Source organism: Rhagoletis zephyria, unplaced genomic scaffold, assembly GCF_001687245.7.
Source record: "Rhagoletis zephyria isolate East Lansing unplaced genomic scaffold, Rhagoletis_zephyria_1.1 Rzeph_scaffold_00412, whole genome shotgun sequence".
Lineage (NCBI taxonomy): Eukaryota > Metazoa > Arthropoda > Insecta > Diptera > Tephritidae > Rhagoletis > Rhagoletis zephyria.
In genome coordinates, this window is record NW_016157496.1 from 183,840 (window position 1) to 194,357 (window position 10,518).

The 10,518-nt window shown below is 32.8% G+C and overlaps 1 protein-coding gene across 9 annotated transcripts in view; it reads right to left on the minus strand.

Moving 5' to 3' along the window:
• LOC108359572 (neurogenic protein big brain-like) overlaps positions 1 to 10,518 on the minus strand; it is a 95,145-nt gene that overhangs the window by 39,612 nt on the left and 45,015 nt on the right. For all 9 annotated transcript variants that reach the window (XM_017611491.1, XM_017611493.1, XM_017611492.1 and 6 more), the window contains exon 3: positions 4,664 to 4,830. In XM_017611491.1, coding sequence (XP_017466980.1) covers positions 4,664 to 4,830 — 167 coding nt within the window. The remainder of the gene's footprint in view (positions 1 to 4,663; positions 4,831 to 10,518) is intronic.

Consider the following 10,518-nt stretch of genomic DNA (forward strand, 5'->3'; position numbering starts at 1 on the left):
TGAGTGAATTATCTTCAGTAGTTACTAAAATATCGTTTTTTTTGTATTTCTGAAAATTACCGTTATATGGGAGGTAGGCGTGGTTATTGTCCGATTTTGCCCATTTTCAATACCGTCCGTTCTACGCCCGAAAGAAGTACACGTACCAAGTTTCGTTACGATATCTTAATTTTTACTCGAGTTATTATGTGCACAGACGGACGGACAGACGGACGGACGGACGGACAGAAAGTCACCGCTTAATTTATGTATACATTTGTCTATATCTATCTCGATTCGTTTTGCCTGTTACAAACAACCGTTATGTGAACAAAGTTATAATACCCTTGTGCACAAGTGCGCTCGGGTATAAAAACTATAATCGAAAATCGCTGATGACGTTACAGGTTCTCCAAATTCTGAAACAGCCAAAAGAATGAGAATGAAGAATTCTATGGAAAATAACGGTGTTTAAACAACGATCTTTTCATGATGCTAGATTGTGCCGATGCAATTCTCAGGAAAGAGTTATTGGAGAGCATTTACAATTCTGTCAAGTTTCAAATTTTTCAAGTTATTCGCCTTGGGCGAGTAGTTATTTCGTGGCGCAGGTTTGATTTACGACACTTTAAGAAACAGGCTTTAACCCAATTCCAATTTTTAAATTCAAGTACTGAATTAAAAAAAAAACCATTATTTAAAATGAATTTTGCATTTTTTATTTACCTAAATCAAAATACTTGTCATCCGCATTCACATTCGCATCCGCGGATGTTAGCTTTTAAACATACGCATCCGCATTCGCATCCGCGGATGTCTAAAATTCCATATTCGCAACATCCCTAATCTAAATACACTTCAGATTTGTATTTAATGGTTCAAAATACATAAGAATTATGCTTGGTTTACAAAATACATGCCGGTAGGTTGGTGGTGTAATGCTGCGCTGTGACCACCAGCTTCAATGATAAAAAAAACGCTCAAAATAGCCTACCTGGGAAAACTAACAAATTACTTTTCTATATATGTATAATCCAGACTTTCAGAAAAATTTGGTTTCATCAACTCCCCAGCCGACTGTCGAGCAGTGTAATTAATCACAAGACAACCTCAAATTGTATAATGAAAGACTACCAGCACTAAGGTTAACATTAAGGTTAGTGGCATGAGCACCTTTGCTACAACTAGTATGTATATTGATGAGTTTTTAGCAGGGACCAGTGATGGAAAAGTAGGCACAATAGTGCCATTTTTGGCACTTTCATTCACAAGGGCACTTTTGGCACAATTCATTCAGTTTTGGCACAATCATAAATTGCAGAAGTTTAGCCAGTATATAACAAACAATCATATCGTCGTTTAAAGTACAAAAGCGAGTATCAACAAAATGCAAAACCGCGTATGTGAGGTTGCATAAATTAGAGAGTAAAAGCACTCATTTTTCAAAATGGTTCTCTTTTTACCTTCCTTTTATTAGCTCGGGATGTAACTATGTAATATTGATGCGCCTAAAAGATGCAGTGATTTCTATTCTCAAGTTACATACCTGATGACAGTACGAATGGCAATTATAATAGGGAGGTTTTAGTTTTTTAAACTACAATTTCTTCAATATTATTTATAAAGCAATCGCATTTTTGAGAGCTTCTGTCAGTTACGCGGTTTGCAGAATGACGATATATTGCTCATACATTCGAAAAGTGAAAATTAAAATCACTTAAAAATTAAAATAAGGGCCATTATATAAAATTAATAAAAAATTTCCAATCTAAAGAATAGTCAAAACTGGTCAAAATGTCGCACTGCTATTATTTCGCACNCTTCAATATTATTTATAAAGCAATCGCATTTTTGAGAGCTTCTGTCAGTTACGCGGTTTGCAGAATGACGATATATTGCTCATACATTCGAAAAGTGAAAATTAAAATCACTTAAAAATTAAAATAAGGGCCATTATATAAAATTAATAAAAAATTTCCAATCTAAAGAATAGTCAAAACTGGTCAAAATGTCGCACTGCTATTATTTCGCACATACACTCAGAAAAAAGCATTTCCCTAAATCAAGAAAACAGTATCCTCATTTTTGAGTTACTGTTTTTTCCTTGATATTAGGAACAATTTACTCAATTTCAGAAATTTTTCCTTAATTTAAAAATAAGGCGTCATTAATTTGAAGAAGTAAATTTACTCAATATAAGTAATAATTTCCTTAAATAATTTTGAATTTTGTCAGTGCTGTTAAGACAAAGTTAATTGCTTTCCTGGCAATTGTCGGCTGTGGCGTCGCGTGAAGACTATTGCTTTAGATTCTGAGATCGCAGGTTCGAATTCGGTTGGGGGTGGTTAGAGTAAAGTAAGTAAATTATTTCAATTTAAATATAAATTACAAATTGTAAAATAATTTCATATATGGAGAAACCTAAATACTGAAATAACATAAAAAATAAATTAGATAATTTTTTTTAAATACAAAAAATTACAATTAAAAAATAAATAAAAATAAAACTTCCTGCTCTGAGACTCGAACTTTGCTTCTCTCGACTAGCACTCCAGAGCTTTGCCCTGTCGGCCATTGTCACTGTTTGAGCGCCGCGAGCAAAATTACATACTTATTCCTTTCACGGGTGGCAAGGAAATTTTTCCTAAAAATTAAGGAATTGTGTTTTCCTTAAACTGAGTCAAATCGTTTACTCATATTAAGGCAGCCATGTCATTGAAGCCATTTCAAGGTAATATTTCCTTAGAATAATATACTTCTTTCTTAGCATCAAGGAATTTTTTTGTGAGCGTAGGCAAGTATATGTGTAAACAGGTCCGAAGAGTTAAATTTAAGTGTTTTTCCCCTTCGTAATTTGAATATTGTGTTATTTTAATATGATTTTACTCTAATAATTCAATGAATTACATTAAAAATAGATACTATTTCTAAAAATACATATGTGGTTCTTAAGAGGTATTAAAATAAAGCAATTTCAATTTCGCGGCACTTTCATCTCCTTTTTGGCACTATTTTTGCCGTCCATTAGACACATTTTGGAATTCCATCCCTGCCATGGACCGTAACAGTTATAAGCGATATCGAAAAAATCATAATTTAATCCTTATGTTTTGATTTTTATCTTTTTCATCAAATTTAAGAATTATTTCATGAGTTCTATGTTTACTCGCAAAATAATACTTACTTGTTGAATTTTATTTTTCTTTCAATAAATAACACTTATGAAATGAGTTTTATTTTTCGTTCAGAAATAAAACTTACGCGTTGAGTTTTATTTTTATGTTGTAAAATAAAACTCACCTTGTAAGCATTATTTATCGTACAATAAAAATTATTTCGTAGGTTTTACTTAAAAATCACTGACCTTATGGCGTTTTCTTTTCTCGAAAATAATGTCACCTTCTTATATGGCAACATTTTCAGAGCGCCACATTTTAAAGAAAGAGCACGCAATATGCATGTAAAGATGCTGAGAAACGAACACGAAAACTTGACAGCCCTAGCGCAGGGCAGAATAAATGCAACATTAGTTCGAGAAAAGAAAACGCTATTAGTTTTCAGGTCAAAGTTATAACACCGCGTAAGTTTTATTTCTGAACGAAATTAAACTAACTAACTATTAAAACTTCATAAGTTTTATATAGTGAAAAAAACCAAAGTAATATTAAGAACCAAGTAATATTCTAAAAGACGATCATTTTCACTACACCACATATTTCTTGTGCAACTTGTAAATGAAAAATAATAGAAAATTTATTTTTTTGCCTTGGTTGTTCTGCTAAGTAAAGTCATGTTTATATTTTAAAATACGTATGGGAGTCATGAAGGTATGAAAACTATTTTGTTTAAATCACAAAATTTCATGAAGTAATTAACTATATAGATAAGATTTTTAATTCGTGTTTAAATCTTAAATCAAAATAAAAATTTTAGGAAAAAATCACTTCTATTAGTTCTTAAAAACACGGAGTTTGTTTTTCAATTTCGATGGAAGACTGTCTTTGAAATAGGGCTGAAATTCTGCCGACATTATTTTTTTGTAACCGACAACGAAATTTTAATATCGGACCGCAAGAAAAAAACATTCGTTTTATTTGACACAGTCTAGTACATATGATTACATGTAGACTGCCCCAAAAAAACCAAAGTTGTTTTTTCTAATGCATACCCCCTCATTTTATTGGTTTTGTCTTAAAAACTAACAAAATAAAATTGTATTCGATTCGTACCGCGGCAAAGTTATCAGAATAACCTTTGTGCAGTTCGCGTGTTTTATTAACTTCCTCATTTTACTTCTATAATACCGCGGTATTTTTATACTCCCTACAGTGTTAGGGCATAATATTTAGTAAATCTGCGTTTTTAGTTTTTTTACCAGGTAGTCAAGACTTTTTCCAAAGGACTATAAATTATAATATGTTTCCCAAAGTTTACACAAAATATGGATATAATGGGTGTAGGTCCCTACCCTTTGTGTAACAACATCAAGGCGTACGCCTCAAATCGGAGGAGAAGCTCGGCCAAACAATAACACATTGTGTAAGCGCCAATCTATTATTATCATTAATCCAATAGAAAATTTGTTTTAAATCTATGGGCCATTTTTCTCAAAGCTAAATTTTAGAAATTTTATTTTATATATTTAGCGACTGGATGGATTATGATAAAAAAGGTTTCGACCTACCCGATATGTGGCTAAAGCACTGTGTTACTGTTGCCATTGCCAGTCCAGAAGCCAAAGCGGTTGCGAGGAGAACTGATGAAACGCTGGCACCTACACCGGCGCCAGCTGCCGCCCCACAAACGATGAACACATAAAAGAAGGATGCCAGACATTCGCTGATTATTGATCTGTGAGAGAGAAAGAGACACGGAAAAAATGAGATAGAAATTTCAGTCAGTACAATATGCATATGACTGTATTTGTTAAAGTGAAAAAAATGGCTATTAAGTCAAATTGCAAATTTATTTGCCACATATAAGCAAGCATGCACATCTCCATCTTTACAGCTTACAAAATAAAGCCTAATAATGGCTGCGTTTCTTTATACATTCCGGATAATCCCATTTCACAGCCGGAATAAACAGAATGCGTTTGAAATATACGTCAACATATCATCAGGAACGTTCTAAAGAATAAATAAACAAAAAAGTTTATTCCAAACATTCAGAATGAATAAAGAAATGCAGTCAATGTGTATGTTCCCCCACAGCTCAGCTAAGACTGAACGGATTTTGTTCCGGTTTTTTTTTGCAAAAAATTTTTTGAACCCTCCTCTCCAACGTACACTACTTTTAAATATATTTTGTTTTATAGGGGCGTGACAATAAAGCAGCGTTTGCATTGTTCAACTTTTGCGTTCAACTCAACGCAGGGTTCCACGAAAAAAAAATTTGAATGCCTAAAAATATCAAAATATAAAAAATATATCAAAAAATAAAACATATATCCAAATATTAACCATAAAAAACGTTTGCATTGTTCAACGTTGCATTCAACTTTTGGTTGAACGGCCTTTCAACTAATCGCTTTCAACAAAGTTGGTCGTCAGCCAATATCACTGTGATAGTTTTTTTCAAACATTTTCAAAGACATGGCCGGAGAAGACGGTTTCATCCAATTTCGGGTATGGGGAATCGAACTGCATCATTAGTTTTTTTAAGTTTTCTGCACGGCTTCATACAACTTTTTATTTTGAAAATTTTTCCTCAAATGGAAATTTGTCAGGTGTTGTACCCTATTTTATATGTAGTTTCTAACTTTTATATGGTTGGCTTTGTCGGCAAAATTTCTTTGACAAAGTTGTTTAGAACGTCTCAGGCCTTAACTTTCATGAATATACCAGAAAGAGTATTTTCTATCAACCCTCTCATGCCCGATGTTGCATATACGCAACATTGTGTTTCCGAGCCTCTAACTCCCGTTATTTTCAAGTTATTGTTTTGAATTTTCTTTTAAATTATAGCTTACTGTGGTGAGAAAGCAAACAGCAAGTTGTTTGGCAGTCAGCTGTACACGCTTTCAGTCGGTAGCTATATTTGTGAGCGAGAAGTTGAAAAATTGATTTTGCGAAAAAACGGTGTTCTAAAAAAGTTGAAAAAAATTATAAAAATAATTATTTCATCCTGAAACCAACATTACTACATAAACATAGAAAGGTAAGAGAGTATTTAGAAAAAAACCCTACATGAAAATATTATTTAGTTTGTCTGTAATAATTTTGTTATTTTCGTGTTGCGTATATGCAACATTTGTCTATTGTGGTAATTTTCGAAAAATATAATTTATTTCAGTATACACTTTCTAAGATGCGCCCAAAAGGTCTGACTCAAGCTGAGATTGATAGAATTGCCAACTTTGATTGGGATGATTCGGCTGACGATGAAATTGAAGAAGAAGAAGATCAAAATATGGAGGAAATTATAGAGGAAACATTGAAAAATTTAGATAACAGAGATGAAAATGTGGAAGTTGGTTTGATTGACCAAATTATTGGAAGCAAAGATGTTGAAGATGTTGAAGATTTGAATGAAAATGAAATCGTTGCACAGGAGGTAATGGAAAAAATTGATTTCAATAGTTTGAAGTGGAGTAGTGCTGAGTTTATGGAATGTGAGACCACCTGGAAAAGTAAATTATGCAGCAATGCGGTGAAAAAACCCATAGAATATTTTAGTACTTTCTTTACGGATGAACTGTGGCTGAAAATATGTGAGGAAACGAATTTGTATGCCATGCAATCAAAGGGAATACAATTGAAATGCACTGTGCCTGAAATGAAAAGGTTTGTTGGCATACTTCTTTATCTTGCTGTTGCGAAAATACCAACCTATCGAATGGCGTGGGCGTCCAATTTCAAATTAGCGGCCGTTGGAAATGCATTGGCAAGAAACAGATTTGATAAAATAAAACATTTTTTCCATTTGAATGATAATTTTAAACAGCCTCAGAAAGGAACGCCTAACTATGACAAGTTGTACACAGTTCGGCCTATGTTGGACATCATAAAAAAACAATTCAATGATATTTCACAGGAAGAATACCAAAGTATAGATGAGCAAATGATTGCATATAAAGGTAACTTATTATTTGTGAACATATGTAATACGTTTCTGAATAAAATTCTTTTTTAGGTCAACATAGTTTGAAGCAGTATCTGCCATTGAAGCCCCACAAGTGGGGTTTCAAAATGTTTACGAGAGCTGGTGTGTCCGGGATTATATATGATTTGAGTCTGTACATTGGAGAAGGAACGTGCAAGACTTATGGCCTGGGAATATCATCAGATATCGTGCTATTTTTATCATCCAATATGCCAGTAAACCAAAATTTCAAACTGTTTTTTGACAATTGGTTTTCTTCAATAAGCCGTTGGTACAATTCGAAGCAACCGATTGAAAAATTGTGATCTAAGCAGTGAGAAAATCCTTCAAAAGCGAGGACGTGGATCAAGCGATTTCAAATATGAAGCAACGCACAACTTGATTGCTTGCCGTTGGTATGATAATAAGAGCGTACAACTGGTTTCAAATTATGTAGGTAAGAATCCCATGACTGAATGCAACAGATGGTGCCGCAAAGAGAAGAAATTTATAACTATACCTCGTCCAGGTATAGTTGAATGTTACAACAAACACATGGGAGGGGTTGATCTTGCAGACATGCTGCTTGAATTGTACAAAATCAACCACCGCTCAAATAAATGGTACATGCGCATAGTATACTGGTGCATAAATTCGAGTTTAGTAAACAGTTGGTTGTTGTACCGCAGAGACATTGCACATACAGACGGCGAATCAAAGTAAATGCCGGTTATAAATTTTCAATTGGATGTTGCTGCCGAACTTTTGAACGCAAGTCAAACTACAGCTGTCGCCAAAAAGAGAGGTCGTCCATCATCACTCCTTTTGACAATGAATTCAGGAACTGCACCATCTTCCTCAGCATCACCAGCTCCATCATCACCAGCTGATTCTACAGGCTCTGAATCAAATTCCTATAAAAGAGCTTATGTTGAAGACCCACCAAAATCACTACGACTTGATGGTTATAATCATTGGCCGGAATGGGGAACAAGAGGCAGATGTAGAGTATGCACCACTGGGTTTCCAAGCTGTAAATGCAGCAAATGTAATGTGCACTTGTGTTCCAATCCCCAAAAAAACTGTTTCGTGTCTTATCATACATAAAATATAAATAAACGGCATTTGTAAAAGAAATAAACTTGTTTTTAAATATATACCACCATTGCCCAATGTTGCATATACGCAACATCCTGTAGCTCTTGAACCAGGACACCTAGGACCTTGAAATTTTGAACAGTTAATATTGATGTCAACCCTATCTTATATATCTACTCAAAAAAATTTTAGCCCNCCGGAATGGGGAACAAGCTGTAAATGCAGCAAATCTAATGTGCACTTGTGTTCCAATCCCCAAAAAAACTGTTTCGTGTCTTATCATACATAAAATATAAATAAACGGCATTTGTAAAAGAAATAAACTTGTTTTTAAATATATACCACCATTGCCCAATGTTGCATATACGCAACATCCTGTAGCTCTTGAACCAGGACACCTAGGACCTTGAAATTTTGAACAGTTAATATTGATGTCAACCCTATCTTATATATCTACTCAAAAAAATTTTAGCCCCGCCCATTTTAATTCGGGCATGAGAGGGTTAAGATTTTGAAATAGTGAGATGCGAGAAATAAAGCGAATATCTCATTAATAAAAAAAGAACTTTTGATTTATATTAATTTAAATATTGATAGCGATAAAGCATATGATACTTTCAAAGAAATATATTTTTTTATAGAGGAAATGCATAAGAAAGAAAAAAGATGTACACCTAAAAAGTATTTTCACTTTTTCTTAAAAAAATACTATATACATATGTATATTTGGAGTCTAATATATTTTTTGAAAAAGTACTATAAATTGCTTACAAAATGTTAGTAACCCTAGGTTTTTGGGATCGCTGAAAACGAATATGACCAAAAAAATATTTTCAACTGACCATTTTCCCGCTATCACCCTCTTACAACCACCCCTGGGGATTAAAATTTCATTTTTCATGCAAAGTTGAGATGTATGTGTATTCCTATGTTTTTTCAACCGTTGAAACCGTAAATGACTATAAAACAAGTAATTTTTAAGCAAAAAACTGGTTGACGTGGTCCAAAGTTATGCGGTAACATATATTATATCTATATTAATAAAAATGTTGTATTCGTATGGCACGGTCGTCAAAACTCGAGAACGGCTGAACCGATGTGAATAATTTTTTTTTTGTATTGTTCGGTATAATACCAGAACCAATGATATCGCAAAAAATTGGAGGGTTGCCACCTATTTGAAAATTTATAAACCCAATTATATTGATAAAATAAATAAATTATTACAATATGGGTATCAAATTAAAGGGTTTTAAGAAGGATAACTGCAGGAAATATTTTTGACGAGGGTTGCCACCTATTTGGAAATTTTAACTCAGACAAATTGATAAAATAAATGTGGGTGTAAAACTAAAGAGTTTTAAGAAGGCGTACAGCCGAAAATATGTTTGAACAGTGTTGCCACCTGTTTAAAAATTTAACTACAGTACATCGATAAAATAAATGAAATATTATATTATGGGTATCAAATTAAAGAGGTTTAAGAAAGATAGCTGCTGGAAATATTTTTGAGTAAAGTTGCCACATCTTTGAAAATTTAAACTCAGTTATTTTGATAAAATAAATGTGGGTGTAAAACTAAAGAGTTTTAAGAAGGCTTACAGTCGAAAATATTTTAAAGGAGGGTTGCCACCTGTTAAGAAATTAAGCGCAATTTTATTGATAAACTAAACGATATATTACAAGAAAGATATTAAATTCAAGAGGTTTAAGAAAGATAGCTGCTGGAAATATTTTTGAGTAAAGTTGCCACATCTTTGAAAATTTAAACTCAGTTATTTTGATAAAATAAATGAAATACGGTAATTTGGGTATCAAACTTTAGATTTTTAAGAAGGCTTATAGCCGAAAATATGCCTGAGGAGGGTTGCCACCTGTTTGAAAATTTAACTCAATATAATTGGTATCAAATTAAAGAGGTTGAGGAATGAAAACTTTAGGAAATACTTTTGTGCAGGATTGCCACCTATTTGAAAATTTTAAATCAGTTATATTGATTAANTAAATGTTACAATATCGGTACCACACTATAGGCATTTAAAACTCTTGATTTAGAAATCTATATTTATATATATAAAAATGTTGTGTTCCTTTGTCACGGTCATCGAAACTCGAGAACCGCTGAACTGATTTGAATAATTTTTTTTTGTATTGTTCGGTATCATAGCAGGACCATTTATATTACAAAAATAAATAAATGAAGTATTTCAATATTAAGGTTTACGGCCGAAAATATATTTGAAAATATGTTTGAAAATTTAACTAAATTTACATAATTGGTAAAATAAATGACTTATTAAAATATAGGTATTAAATTAAGGAAGTTTAAGATAGATGACTGTTGGAAATATTTTTGAG